This window comes from Amphibalanus amphitrite, unplaced genomic scaffold (genome assembly GCF_019059575.1).
Source record: "Amphibalanus amphitrite isolate SeventyFive unplaced genomic scaffold, NRLGWU_Aamphi_draft 000653F_arrow, whole genome shotgun sequence".
Taxonomy (NCBI): domain Eukaryota; kingdom Metazoa; phylum Arthropoda; class Thecostraca; order Balanomorpha; family Balanidae; genus Amphibalanus; species Amphibalanus amphitrite.
The window spans coordinates 384,170-399,921 of record NW_024882147.1 but is presented as its reverse complement, the minus strand read 5'-3'; the positions used below and the strand labels follow the sequence as shown (position 1 = coordinate 399,921).

Below are 15,752 nucleotides of genomic sequence, written 5' to 3'. Positions count from 1 at the left end.
GAGAGAGAGAGAGAGAGGACTGGTTGAGAGGGCACCCAGCCAAAGACTGTACACCCCATCTACATCCCTGCAGTGTCACGACACTATTTATCACACTGCCACATCCCGTCCTATTCTGTTGATAACCAGCCCAGCAGCGTATCCGGGTCTGACAGCGGGCTCTGCTTCTTCGTCACAATACTACTGCACGCTATGATACGAAGTTACCGCTCAGTCTGCGCTATTTTTCCTCTCAGTCAACCACATTAGTGCCAAACTCCCTCACTGCTTCCACAACTCTGCAGGTCCTGTCGACCGACAACAGTCCCTGCTCCTGACGCCTCCAACGGAAGGATAGACCTTCCTCTATCTCCCTGTCGTCCAATGCTGCGTGATAAAGCACCTATCTACTCCGATCAATAAACAAGACGCCCACGACTGACATTTCTGTGAGGTAAATTCTGCAGTTGCAGTTATGTGTGCAGATTGATTTCAACTCCGTGTGCAGAGCGGTAGGCTACTGACATTTGTTTAGCGGTAGTTGCAATCTTTTGCAGGCTACACTATATCGGGCAGCGAGTGAGATTGAAGTCATAGAGTTGCTTTTCCCGCAGGACATAGCGATGTACGCACTTAGCCAGGAAACTTCGCGAAAACTGGCGGAAATTCAGCAGCACGCATGGGTACCGTTTTACATAGGCCTGGTCCCTACCAAGTAGTTGCTTCGGTATCTCAATGTAAGCCTATGGCGTTTCAGGGTAAGAATTGATGTGACATTCTATATAGAATCACTCATAAAAGACTCGCAAATAAATTTCGGAAAGTGACGCCCGTGGCAGCATGAGAGAATGCTGTAAAATAATGAAGCACAGCTTCCGGTTGGACTGCCCCGACCCCGACTTCTTGATAGTTTATGGGAGCTCAAAAAGAACTATATCAATTGATTACGGTAAGCAGAAAACGACAGCTCACAAAGCTGCGGAAGTGACTCCAAATAACCCATGAGTGAGCACATAACAACTCAGACACCAGTTTCCGGTGCACACGACCTTCTCCGTCACTGACGCAATAGATTGAGCTCAAAGCATAGCTCATGAAAGCAAACATTTGAATAGAGATTGCAAAACACACCATTGCACGGAGACCTACGACCAACGCCGACACGCTGCGTCGCGTACCCACCTTTTGCACGTAGGGCACTGGGATGGAGCCGGTCTGTCCGAGCGAGTCTCGGGCCGTCCACCACTGCTCCTCGTCCTTGGAGACCACCGTCAGCACGTCACCCTTCTTGAACGGCAGGTCCTCCTCATCCTGTCGCAGCGGAAGCGGAACGTCAGGAGCACGTTATAATGACCTTGGAGTTTGCAAGCACGCGGCGTGAAAACATATTAAGAAAAGCATTATAGGCAAACGATTCTCATTCAAAGTATCCGATAGGTCCACGAAATAGCACAACAAAGGCTCCGCTGTTTTCAGCTAGCAAGGTTCAGTCAATATATTCAGTCCTCAATACTATCTCACATTAAACCCTCCAGGTTCACTCCACTCCCACAGTTAACCCTCCATTGGCCCCCATTTAACCCGCATTAACCCGGACTGGCGACGTCCGTTCACATTGGAGCCGGCGCGTCTGCCGCTCTCGGGCACGGAAGGTCGGTTTGACAGGCCGCGGCGCGTCGCTGAGAGTAGTGCACGGCCGCCCTGCCAGTCGCCACTCCAAGGTTAATAGGCTCCGGGAAACACCAGTGGGCGGACGGTGGGCGGTGCAGCAGACATTGGCGGTGCTGGCGAGAGACGATGGGATGTGTGCCTCATTACCCGATCTACTTCACACGTTTCACATAAACGCCATCGTTGACATCGTCAAACCAAGCCAGCACTTATTCCGCCCAATACGCTACATATACCCAGACCCACCCCATGCAGGGCTCAGCGCCGCGGAATCGTGCCATGCCCCGTTGCCGACCGCTCTGAGCCGTATGGCACAGGCGGAACCTGTCCGATCTGGCACCAGTCCAGCGCCAGCCGTCCCCACCTCCCGGCCGCTACTGGACGGGCCCCGGCGCGGGCACATGCCGACACGCGACCATACTGAGCCACAGTGACCGTGCGCGCTCGGCCGCTGGGGTCACCCGAGCGGAACGGTGCGCTTTGGAGCGCCGCCAGCGTTCGGCAGTCCATGTCCGACTGACGACCCTTACTCGCAGGAGTGTGGAACTGCACTCGGGTGAATGGAAGTTCGGTACCGGTCAACGATGCAGCGTTGCAGTAATGCGAGACGCGCTGACCTGTATTGCACTTTGTACTGATGAGTGGTGATTCAAAAATAGAGCCAACGTTAGTGGCCTAAAACCGTCAGTTCCGGTTGAGTAACGCAATGACACACGCAGCCAGCGAGGCCTCGTGATACATTGGCTGTGATTACGCCCAGCAAAACACATCCATTCGCGAGTTAGACGGGCGAAATTGGCATCTGTTAGCCGTTCTCTGACCCAGCAGCGAGGAACGCGCCAGCCTGAGTAGAAAGGGCGATCACCGGCTAGATAGACATCCTTCAGAGCTCCCTGCCACGCGGGTCTCCCTCATATTGCTAATATTATGCTTAAATATGATACTAGCTATCATTGTTTGGTTATGCACCTGCAGCATTATAAGGAGAAAGGCTAAAACAGAAATGCTGTTAAAAGGCAATTTACGCGCGAAGGACTTGGTCGCGACTCATCGACGAGTGAAAAGGACACCCGTCATCTTCCCCTCTCCTATCAAACATATCCCGACCAAAACGGCAATGTTCAACGTTCATGCCCAATCATGTTTTCAAAGCCCGAACAATTTAAAGTATTTCACCAGCGAACGTTTTATCTGCAGGGTTGATAAGCGTGTATCATCGATATTCGATACCATCTATCGATACGTTCCTCTGATCTGCAGTGTTTGCAAAGAAAACTTCTCGGTGTTGTTAATCGAAATATGAACACCATTCGAACATGATGGTGTGTTTCGCTAACTATTAGTTGTTTGTTTGTTTGTTGTTTGTTGGGGTTTAGGGACGCGCCGACTGCGAGGTCATTTTGCGCCCATAACAGAGATTTTAAATACGTCTTTAATTAATTACTTATTTACGTTTTACGCTTAGGAAAGGATTACTTGCAAACAATTGAGAAAAGTGATGAACTGACGCGCTCGCAGCATTCTACTGCGTATTCAACAAGCCTTTAACAGTGTTTAAACAGTGCGGACACGCCGGACAGTATCTGAGTAAAATAGCTAATTATCGGAAAATATATGCCACCTTTATCGCCGCTCAGGTAATATGGTATGCGTTGGTATCAATGATTCAGCTGAGAGCAGTTCGCTGGGTGCAACCGCGCATATGAACTGTACCGCATCACAGCGAGCAGTCACGGAGTGACAGTCGGCTGTGACGATTACCCTTCACGGAAAGTCCACAGCGTCTACACAGCGAATAGTGGAGAGACAGCGACAGGCGGCGCCGAGATGACAGTATCGAGAGGAGGTCGCTCCCCTCACACGTGATATCCAAAACATTTAGACGTGTGGTGAGAATAGAGAGTGCAACGGCATCGAATACAGTATCGTAAGGTTGTCTTCCTCTTCAGTCCATGGCGTATCAGAGGGTGCTTGGGGCCGAGAGGAGGCAGCATTCTAACCAAGGCGTGCTGGCACCATCCGGGCAGCCAATGCCGGAAAGACGTCAACGGACCGAAATCTGCCGCTTCGGGTTACTATTCATACCCCACGGTTACTACTTACTAGTTACTTCTTTATCACAGCAAGAATCCTATAAAAATGTACCAACTAATACGACCGATAGAATCTGTTCGCCTAATGCATGCAACCCCATACCACTCCAGTACCGGTCTATCCTATTCAAAACCACACCACCCCTCCTTTCCGTGGTACTCGGTACTCACCCGTCCGTCGAAGTCGTACTTGGCGACGACTCTCTCGACCCTGCGCGGCGCCGGGCGCACCAGCGGGGTCGTATCCAGGTAGTGCAGCTTGTAGAAGTTCAGCAGGCTGGCCAGATCGGAGAACATCTGGTCACCGATCCGGAACCGCACCTGCCACGGACAGAGGTCAGAACGGTCAGATAAATCATAAATTGAAGGTCATATGCCTGCAAAAGAGACTGTTATCATAGACATAGTAGAAAACCAAAAAGAAGTCACACACAATTACAGTCGGAGTACACGGCAGGTCGTGTGGTGTGTCATGTAGGTGTTACTAAGCTTGGTACTGGTGACCCACTCTGGCAGGGCGCCTGGAGCCCTATTGTAGCAGCCAGCCTACAGGTCACCTTACCACGTCCACTCGGGCAGCCGGCTAGCAAGGATGGATATATCGGGGGGGGGGGGGGGGCAGCACGGGCAATGTGCGCCTGCGGGCTTACGAGACTGGGTTAAAAATGAATAAAGCTTTCTCTCATAACTGGTGCGCATGAAAAACTAATAATACAACTGTACAGCACTGTGCATACCATCCTGTCTCTTCGACTGAGCTCACAGTTTATCACTGTCGTTGGCTCACCTGGTCATCCTCGACGATTTTGTTGATGATGTAGTGCGACACCTTGCTGTCCTCACGGACGCAGAGCACGTAGTCCCCCTGGATGCTGGTGGAGTCTCTGACGAGGAACACGCCCCCCTCGCTCTCCGCCAGCAGAAGGTCATTGGCGTCCTGCCGAGACATCGGCCCAAAGTACCAGCTGAAAAGGAAACACATGGGTGAGAGCAGGTGAAAAGCATGTGTGATGGAATGTTCGCTGGTTCGCTGGAGTGATGGTTCATATCCGCTCATACATTTTATGGTGTTGTTAAAACACATTTTCATACATAGAACAGAGCAGGATATAGAATAGTAATGTTTCATGCACATGTGGGTAGGCTATGTCAATAAAAAATATGTTATCAGATGGAACTAATGACAAGATGAAAAGACGAATAAGCTTTTTGCATCAGTATCTGCAAATCAACTATATAACTATTGAAAGGAGCCATTAAATACAAGCAAGTCGTATCACTTACATATTGACCAAACATAGGTATTTAAGGTGCCCTATAGAAAGAAACTATAGAAAGAAACAAACTGACCAAGTGACAATTATTACCTGTCTTTGTCATCAGGATCAAATGTTGCTGTCATTTTGAAAATATTCTTCAGTCAATCTGAAAAGAAAACAGAATGCTATGAAATCACTAGACAAAAGGTTCAAGGGTGGGTCGAAGTGGGGAACTAGGAAAAATAGTGCGTATTTTTCATAATTCAACGCTATACTTTTACAAGTAAAAGCAGTCAAGCAGAAACCTGCTTTGTTACCCAACTAGTGGATAAGGTCTCCCTAACTTAATCGGTAGGGTGTTTGGTTATCACTTGCAGTGATTTCACACCACCACAACACATGTATTTTTTCAAGTCTGGCCTTTGCATGGCAGAGCAGTAATAGCCCTAGTTCATCATTCTGGCCCTTGATAGTTGTTAATTGATAGTTGAGACACCTGACGGGGATGTTCTGTGGTTGGTGTGGGCAGATGCAGGTAGTTTAAGTCAGTTGAGTGGGAGTTGGGACAGCCTGTGTCCAGTTTTGGGTAGTTGTAAAGCATGCATCACACTTGTTTTTTTTTCTTTTTGTAACCAAGGAGAGACATTATACCCACAGATGTTTTCTTCTAATCAAACCAAGCCAAACCAAACAAAACCTGACCTCACCTTACCTACAACCTACAACTTACAACCTACAACCTAAGAAAACTACCACCTAAAACCTACAATCTACAACCTAACCTACAGCACCTCTCCTTGGTTGCAAAAAAAGGTGTGATGCCTGCTTATTGCTTAACTATTACCAACCCAGTTTTGAAGGGGACCTACATTAATCTTTGGCACCTAGAACTAGAACCCCCTAGAACGCCTAGGGGGGGGTTGATACAACCCCCCCCCCTGAGGTTTTTTCGAAGTGCACGCTAAACGGCTTGTCGTAGCGGGCTGAAATTTTCAATACCCTCTGGGGCAGCCTTTGCGCATCTTTTGCCGAAAAAAAATTGATCGGTTCATGTCAGGTCACGGAGTTATGACGTCATAAGAGGTACAGCCTCCGGCCGGATTTTCACAAACTGAGTGCCAACGCCCGAGGTTTCCTGCCGGTGGTACGGACATCGGTTGATGGATCGTGATGAAACTTCCCATGCATGTTGGGGCAAGTATTGGCTATCATATGGTATAAGAAATTTGACCGGGTCAGGTCAGGTCACGGAGCTATGACGTCACAAGAGGAACAGCGTCCGGTACTATTTTTGAAAAGCGCCCGAACCACTATTTTGCTAATTCTTGTCACCTCACTGGGAATATGCAGCAATATTAGCTTCTATAGAGAGCAAATGGACCTCCCAAATCCAAAAATGCAATCAGATTTCAAAAATTTAAATTTTGATTTTTCGAATTTCTGCCGCCGACTGTGACCTTGCCGACTTCCGGCGCTCCCAACGCGCCATTTTTAGAGCTAGGGAAACGAAATACATACCAAACGATAGAGAATTGATCAAGGAACACGATAGTGAAGGTTTCAAGTCGATATCTCTCACCGTTTTGCCGCAATCGCCGCCGAAAGTTGAAAAAAGTCTATTTTTCCGAAAATTTGACCTTTGACCGGTCAAAAGTAGGTCAAATGTTGACCTAGGACCAAAAATATACCACCAATCGCGAGATCTCGTTGAGAGCAATCCGTTGGTTTTTTCCGCTAAGCTCTACGACCTACCGTTTCGAAACGCAAGGGGGGGGGGTCGTAACAACCCCCCCCCCCCTGGTCGTTCGTGTTATGAGAAATGGCCTGGTCGTGCGAGGGTTAATTCAGTACCGGTAAAGCTGGCGTCACCCGACACCCAAAGCGTCACAAGTCCCCTTACGTGGAATTGCAAGAATCAATGGATAGTAAAGGTCGGGTCTAGCCCTATTCCTGGCGGGCTCCGCCGGGACAAGAAACTGGCGGGGGGGGGGGGGCCGATTCGGCCCCCCCCCCTGAGATCTCAAGAACGAAGCAAGATAGCGACAAGCGGTAAACGGCATCGGATACGCACGGCCAAGATCTACAATTTTTACTAAGGTCATTTTCAGGTCAGGTCAAAGATGACGTCACAGGGGTCGAAAAAGTCAAAATGGCGGCGCTAGATATGGAGAGAGTTTTTCTCGAATAACTTTCGAATTAGTCAAGATAGGAACAAACTAAGGGCATCATCGTGATCCTCTCGTCAATCCGCATCGAATGATATATATGTTGACCTCGAAAGGTCAAGGTCAAAGGTTGACCTCAGGTCACGTGACCTCGAGGTCATCATGTATATCATTCGATGCGTCTTGACGAGCTGAACACAATGAGACCATCCACGCGTCTGTATCTTGTTCCTGTACGGAGTTATTGGCCAAAAACCTTTGGTGACCTTTGATGACGTCACATGACCTCACAGCTGCCCAACAGCAAAACAGACCTCAAGGTAGTGAAGGTTGATCGTATATGAAGTCATGTATGGTATATGGGGCCATTCCGACCCGTTTTAGTGGTAAAAACAGGGAGTTGATTTTTCCCCCATTGACTTATAATGGGGAGGTCGCGAAATTGACCTGACCTTAGGTCACCGATATCAAAATTCCGAGATATACAAATTGCACATACTGGTACCCTAACTAAACCCTGAAGAGAAGAAATTGATCGGTCAAAAACTCTAGCTCTGGCGTGATTGCAAACTTTTCTGAGGTAGCGTCACCAAACCGCCTCTGGTGACCTGACCTGAGGTCAGATCAACTCAAAATTTTCAGACATGTTGCGTAGAAGCCTTTTAGGAAAAGTCAGAAAATTTGAGCTTCCTAGCTCAACGCGTTTGGGAGATATAACCAAAAAACCTCAGGGGGGGGGGGCTCCTGAGGCCCCCCCCCCCCCGCCAGGAATAGGGCTAGGCAACACACTTACGATGTACGAGAATTTTTAAGGCCGTTAGGCCTGTGGGACTCTGATTTATTGAGCTCCGAGGCAATATCACTGCATCAGTCGTTGGAGTGGATTAGAGTCATGCAGGTGTGTGTTGGTGGTAACTTAAGCAGCAGCAGAGACGTGTGCAGTGGTGTTCCACAAGGTTCCGTGTTAGGTCCGCTGTTGTTTTTGATATATATTAATTTTGTGTGCTCAAAGCTTTCCTGTACTTTTAAGATGTTTGCCGATGACCTTAAATTGTATGCTTCTGTTGCGCGCAACTCTGTGTCGTTGTATCCCCAGACAGATCCGACACTGCAACAAGATATTGACGTGCTGTGTAAGACCTCTCTGTCCTGGGGCTTGCGCATGAACAAGGCGAAGTGTGCGGTGTTGAGATTTTCCCGGAAGTTCTGTAGCCAATCTCAGCCGTTGTACACGTTAGACGGTACACCACTTCCGATCCATCACTCGCAGCGTGACCTAGGAGTGTTGGTCGATGATTCGTTAAAATTTCATCTACATATAGCCACTGTAGTGCATAAGGCCGGTGGACTGTGTCACAATTTTAAAAAGGCTACAGTTTGTCGATCACCCGCATTCATGTTGTTCCTTCTCAGGACGCATGTAAGGCCTGTGCTTGAGTATGCGTCTTGTCTGTGGTACACCGAATATGCTGAGGATGTGCATAAACTAGAAAGGGTACAGCGCAGATGGACAAAATACATTGAAGGGATGCATGACATGACTTATGCGGAGAGGCTGAAGGAACTTGACCTTTTCTCTGTGCAAGGCCGACTAATTCGCGCCGATCTGATACAGTACTAGAAGATTTTCCATGGGAAGAGCACAATAACCCCTGAGGACATTTTCCATCAGCCTCCCCGAGGTGGAACTCGTGGTCACTGCTTCAAGCTGCATGTAGCACGTGCTGTTTCGAACGTGCGGCAGCGCTCGTTTTCGCATCGTCGGGTGGCTATCTGGAATAGTTTGCCAGAGGCCGTGGTGGCCGCTTCAGATCTGTCGTCTTTCAAACGACTTCTCGCACAGGCACTAGGTAACACATTGTATGACTACATCTGACTCGCGATATTTGTGCAAACATACCGATAAGTGTTGTTTTCCAATGGCATATGCCACGAGGACACACACTTTCCAGTCATCTGGCCATGTCTACAGGGCATCATTGTGGGGAGACTGTGACTGGCGTGTCCTGATCCTATCCGGGTTCCTCCTGCTCCAGTCCTTACTACCGGCTGTGAAGCAGAAGGAGCCCCACCAGGTAAGAGTACCAGGTAAGAGTATAGAGGAAGTGGGTCCAGTGGCGGTCGAGCCTGGACTTGAATTCATTCAAGGATCTCGCTTCGACTACGTGAGCAGGGAGGCCATTCCACTTTCCAGTCATTGACGACCCGCACGCTGTACGCGTTTCGCCTCAATCGGGAAGACGCTCTCAGCTTCAATAGCTTCCAGGAGTGCCCTCTCGTAGTAGAATCAGCCAACTAAAAAAAAAGACCCAGGATCAACGTTGACACCGCCGTGAAAAAGCTCAGTAGGTGGAACTATGGTCATGAGTACCCAAATATAGGAACGTTCCCATTTTTGGGAACGGAGTTCCCAAATATGGGAACGGGCGTTCCCATTTATGAGAACGGAAGGTAATTTTCCGGCCGTTCACCCACTTAAACTCATTAGTGCATCACGTCTCAAAAAAGTGCACGCTAATTCAAGTATCTACTGAGTCTATATAAAATTATCTTTAATCTGACCGTGGAACAAGGAAATTGACCGTCGAATGATATTTTTAATGATTTTTTGAAATGACGGAATGGTGAAAACATGGGTTATACTACATTTAACATGCAATTTTAAGGAAAATGAAGCATTTTTTACATTTTGAGGTCAAGTAAAATAATTTTCGCCTGGTTATGAAGTTTCATACTAGCGACACCAGATGCTGACATATGCAAGCGAACACGCGGACAGTCCCGAGGTAATATTGTTGACTTTTGGTGTCGGGGCGCACGACCGCGTGGAACGTCAGTGATTTTACCGAACTACTGTTGTAAACTCAGTTTAAGTGGTCGAAAATTATTAAGCTGTATTTTATCAGCCCGGAAAGACATATTTTATTTGGATGCTAGCTGTTTAGCGTTGTTTTATAAGGAGCGTCATGAGCGTGGTTTTTGTCCTCCGTGTTTCTAAGCATGATCGTTTTGGGGGAATTTCTCTTATATAGGTCTCTCTGTGTGGCTTATTTATAATTTTTATGCTGATTTTGATCATTCCTCGTGCCCATCCTACCAGGCCTTTTGCCACTTACACTCATTAAGAAAGGAAAAAACTAGATTTTCATTGGGACTAGGTGTTTTGAGGGTGTAACATATTCAGCGTTCCCATTTTTGGATACTTCCTTGTGCTCGTCAACTATCGGTGTTAAACAGACAGGTGCTTGACATGTCTCCACCCTCGGCGCCGACGGTGGATATAGGTATGGAAGACCTTGTTGAACATCGCTGAGCGTTGTGAATTACGTAATCCTGCAGAGGGGGGCGTGCCCGCTGCGAGATCGACGGGAATAAGAGCGCGGAAGACCCGGCGAAACATGCGTCGGTCTTGCCGGAAAGGTCATCTGATGATAGTTGCGTTAACAATAATTTGCGGCGTTGGGCGTGATGCTTGTTAATGAAAAGAGCCCCTGAAAGGCGTCGGTGAAATCGTTCCCAATTTTGGGTACGCCGTTCCCATAATAAGGAACGCTTGTAGCGCCAGTGTACGAGAGCGTTCCCAAATTTGGGCTCGCGGCCCGGATGATGGACTGCTTTAGAAATAGGGGAACGATTTGAAACTACGATGGGCCTTACAAAATCAAACTCTTTCCCAACAATATTGAGACAAATATCAGGCGGTTCACGATCGTTTTATATTTTTTGGACGTCATTTAACGGTTCTTTTTCTTGTTTTAAATAATGCCTACATGGCGTTCCCATATTTGGGTTTATCGTTCCCAAAAATGGGAACGAAAATACGTTCCCGAAAATGGGTACGCTTGACCATAGTTCCGCCTACTGAGCTGGTAGGTCATAATCATGTCGCCACAACGTCTAGGCAACACCAAACTCAGTATAGTCTCAGGCTCAGTTAGTCTGTCCATTCAAACATTCGAGCGAACATTAAAAAACGGTAACATCATCCCACTAACCAGTGCAACAACTGTAAAGGCTTGGTCAGCTTGGTCAAGGCCGTCAAGGCCAAGTTGAAGTCGGCCAAGTCAATGAGGCACTTCTATCAAGAGCTCTCGCTTTACGAATCACGTGTAAGCCAACCATACAAATATATGTGCAAATCGCTAAGTAAATTGATATTATTAATGGATGCTAGGAGCTATTTAACATAATTAAAATGGTTTTACCCACCAAACAAAAGAAAGAACGCTATCCGCACTCTCAGCCCCACACCAGGGGGCTGTCATCCCGAGCTTTCCTATGTGCCGGGCGCCCGACTGTTTAACATTACCCGTGACGTCACCGGTGCGTACACTTGTCAGCTGGCCTTCCCCGCAAGTTTGGCTTTGAATACGATTTTGAGGGTCACGGTTGTAAACAAGTTCCTTTCCGGAAACGTTCCGGAAACGCTGGAAACGTTGTCATCCTTTTATTTTCCGGAAATTGCTTCATTACTAATTTGCGCCTAAAATCACTTTAACCCTCGCCGGCACAGGGGGTGCACAGGTGATGCAACCCCCCTAAGGTTTTTCGCGAATAACTCGCGTAAAAAGCGGCCGATCGCGACGAAACTTTCAGTACCCTCGCATTGATCAATTGTACACCTACCCTGAAAATTTCATGACCCTGACCCAAACGACCTTTGACCTGTGACCTACTTCCGAGACCATGTTTGGCCGGAATCGCGATTCGGCGTATGTCGGCTCGCATTAGGCGCGCGTTTGCAAGCTTTTCGTGGTTTCAAACGTTCAAACATGTGATTTGTTGTTGCTCCCATGCATTAGGGTGGATGTCAAGGTCACCTGAAGGTCAGGTCAGGTCATTGGCCTTTGGTAACCTCGGTTCACTTTTTCGAGTTGTACATGTTTCTAGGCTAGTTTTTGGAGCTGATTTCGAATCTAGCAACCAGTTGAACATTTACGAAGTAGTTTTGGTGCCTTCGTAACATGTTACGAAGCTGTCAGAGGCGGTTGACACGTATTACGAATACCCGTCACGACCCCTATGGTTGACCTGACCTGACCTGACCCGACCTGGTCTGAATGCTTAAAGCCATCATCTCTGATCAAAACTAACACGATATTCGCGATCAGCACCCCGGAGAACTCCATAGCAGCCACACTTTACGACTTTCTAACAGGTCCCGAATTTCCCGATTTTCGGGTCATTGACCTGACCTGGAATGTCACCCGATGACCTAGGATCTTAAAATTGGATATCATCGGCTTCCTCTCGTGACGGGCAACACGCTCGTTTTTTCCGCGAAGCTCTAGCTCAATCAGGGGCCAATCGCGAGGGGGGGTCGTACCAATCCCCCCCCCCCCCCCCTTGTGCCGTCGAATGACGCAAAATGGCCTGTGCCGGCGAGGGTTAAGCATAGGCTACTTCACGCTTTCCTAATTGCAAAGTGTTGCATTGTCCGCATGGTGAGGAGAACGCTAACCGGTCAGAACGGCGATGTGTTGTGAGGAGGGCGCCGACAGGTCAGGAGGGCGCTGTACGGTGATAAGGGCTGCGACAGATCTGGAGAACGCTGTCCGTGAAGAGGGCGCCGACAAGGCAGCAGGGCGCTGTATGGTGGGGAGAGCGCCAACAGGTCAGGAGGGCGCCCATGGTGAGGAGGATGCTGTACGATGAAAAGGGCACAATACGAGTGAAGAGGGCGCTGACAGGTCAGGAGGACACTGTATAAAGAGGAGGGCACGGACAAGGTGAGGAAGGCGATGTACGGTCAGGAGGGCGCCGATAGATCAGGAGGGCCGTCTACGGTGAAAAGGGCACCGACTTGTCAGGAGGGCGCTGAACGTAGAGGGCGCCGGTATGGAGGGCTTTGTATGGCTAGGAGGCCGCTATGCAGTGAGGAGGATGGCGACAGGTCAGTAGGGCACTGTACGGTGAGGAGGGCGCTATAATACGATAGGCGCTGCCAGGTCAGGAGGGCGCTGCCAGGTCAGGAGGGCGCTGACAAGTGTGGAGGGCGAGACAGATCAGGAGGATGCTGTGTGATAATGTCCATGAGGGCGCTAACTGGTCTGCCCGGAGGGCGCCGAATGTGAAGAGGGTGCCGACAGGCCAGAAGAGCGCTGAAGGGCGAGAAGGGCGCCGACAGATCAGAAGGGCGCCGAGCAGACAGAAGGGCGCTGAAGGTGAGCCGAGGGCGCTAGATGGTCAGGATATTGGGAGTGGATATCCGGCATTTCAGGATTGTGGGTGTATCTTCACCCACAAAGAGATATAAAATTGTAAATCTGGGCGCCAGCACCGCATGATGACGCCGCAATGGCTTACCGTCGAGGACGACTTGAGTGCTGGACACTGAAAAGGCGCCATCGGCGCACAGAATGATCGTGGAAGGCGCCATCCAGGGCGCCCTGGATGGTGTATTTCCAGAGGGCGCCTGCTAGATTTGGGAGGGGCTAAAGCCCAGTGTGCCCCTCCCCCCTTGGCTGCGCCCCCGAGTCCTTTGTCTAGCGATTTTCGAAGTATGTATCGCGTCCGTAGGGGCCTTGGGACCTGCCGGTGACCACAGGGCCCTTATAAGGCCCCTGACGACTCGGGGACCCGTAGGCCGTGTAGGTACGGCCTACGGGTCCCGAGTCATGTGGGCCATATCACCACAGGGCACCGCATCTTTTTCGAGATAAATGACCGTTCTGAAGCGTGTCGCATTTTCCTGAGCATGATCTGGCGTTTACATAATATTAAGCGCCTGACGGCCCCTCTCCTGTCTGCGGCTGACAGCTTACTGACAAGCCACCTGGCGATCGCCAACTCAACCCTAATTACAACGTTGTCCGCTAGGTGGCGGGGTCATACAATCCCAGTCAGGACAAGGGGTTCTCATGATTATTTTGCAATCATATTTTCCCCTTTTTTAAAGTCATTTAAAAGCGCTATTTCACAAGTAATTTTTCGATTAGTAGCGATTCCAGCCGCCGAATCAGGGTCCGGATGGAGCCAGGGAGCGTATGCTCCGGTGACGTCACCGTAGTGCTGCAGATTTGTAACATTAGCGAGCCCGGACGATCTTACCTAACTTATACGGCCTTGCCCCACACAACACACCGCCAGTTTTTCTCCCATTGCGCTTATGAACCTTATGCGCCACCTTTGGGCCCATTTCTTATTTCTAAAACACAGACAAGTGAATGACGAGAAGGGTATTCACAGCTTCTGTACCTACCATTCTGCATAAAACTCGCCGTTTTAGTATTGAATTTCCATATGATAAATTGAAAAGCAACAGTCGTGCTTATCTAAGTTTTATTTTGGATTTACTTGTCTTCTGAAGGATGTAAAATGCGTCTTAATTTCTTTAGCTGCATTTTAATTCCAAGCCATGCGGGATAGCATACTTTCAGGCGTTTTCTCCTAGCGACATCTATGAAGGAAAATCAGTACTAGTCATGCACTGAATACCGACATCATAATGCACCAATTAAGGTTTGCATACAAAGTTGCGATGAATTAGTTGTTCAGTAAATAAAGCAAAAAATAAAATGTCATAATCCTGGATGATATCCACTTGATCACGATCAAGGCGAAGCCCGAAACCTTGCATCCATAATTCACAAGTTCGCGACCGGCAGGTAGGTAACCGTCATCGATGGATATCAAAGGCTATACCTAATGGCGAGTGTTGTTCTCCAGTCCAAAATGCCAGTATGATATTCGCTGCAAGTGAAGTAGCTGCCTGTTTGAAACAGCCACATTTGGTGCCAACCTGTGAGCCTGATGCCCCGGTTCCCGGTACCGGCCATTTGCCCGTTTATTTTACACGGACCGCGATCTCCGCTCCGTCCTATCCACCATGCTCCACAGTCCACGTTCTCAGTAGAAGTGCTCTAGTCACTGTTCCGCTCCGCATCCACGTGCACAATTCATCTCAATCCACTCGGTCCGTTCAGTGTGGCCGTTATCCGGCGTCCAGTCAACACCTGACGCCGGCGTGCCATCATTCATCCCTGCTCAACTGTGCCGCTCCAAACGGGAGCAACTGGCGGCGTGCTCAGACAGCCGGTGTCCGCGACCATCTGACTCACGGCGCCCCATTGTTCTTGACCGTACGGCTGCCCTGAATGGTCAAAGAACGGGTAGAGGATGTCACGAACTTAATCAGGAGATGGAGTGGTGGGTTAATTAAGACGTGATTACAGAGCAATTACCCTTTACTGGATACAACAAATTAGCAATGTTGCTGTTCGTAATCTAATGGCCAAGCTTGGACTGCATGGCGAGCCAATAAGCAGCAGCATTTTATAATATACCTATACAGCGAAATGATGAACAAAGCATGGATATTGGAGATGGACCACTGCCACTTCCACGGTCTAAACAATAATTACTTTATTCTAAATAAGTGTACTTCCCATGAATCTAATTGGCCACCGGTCACAGGCTGTGCCGATGGTGTGACTATTCGACCATGTGTATCCACGCGCGACCAATTATCTCGTAATCTACATAAACGGTACGACGCACACCAGCGGCCGCCTCGCCTTGTTGATGCGTCAATGCAAGTATGTGTGAGTACAATACGAGTTTTTGGTTATGATGGGCCATAGACC

At 48.9% G+C, this 15,752-nt stretch overlaps 1 protein-coding gene across 1 annotated transcript; it reads right to left on the bottom strand.

Annotated features, from left to right (window-relative positions):
* Nucleotides 1-1,128: 1,128 nt before the first annotated feature.
* On the bottom strand, nt 1,129-11,252 carry LOC122364042 (adapter molecule Crk-like; the record flags this gene model as incomplete). The annotated part of the gene is made up of 6 exons (XM_043334065.1): nt 11,163-11,252; nt 9,359-9,462; nt 5,111-5,168; nt 4,531-4,708; nt 3,915-4,064; nt 1,129-1,290 (listed from the first exon to the last, which is right to left on the bottom strand). Coding segments are annotated over exons 3-6 (525 nt in total), but the record flags the coding sequence as incomplete, so codon positions are not given.
* Nucleotides 11,253-15,752: the final 4,500 nt, after the last annotated feature.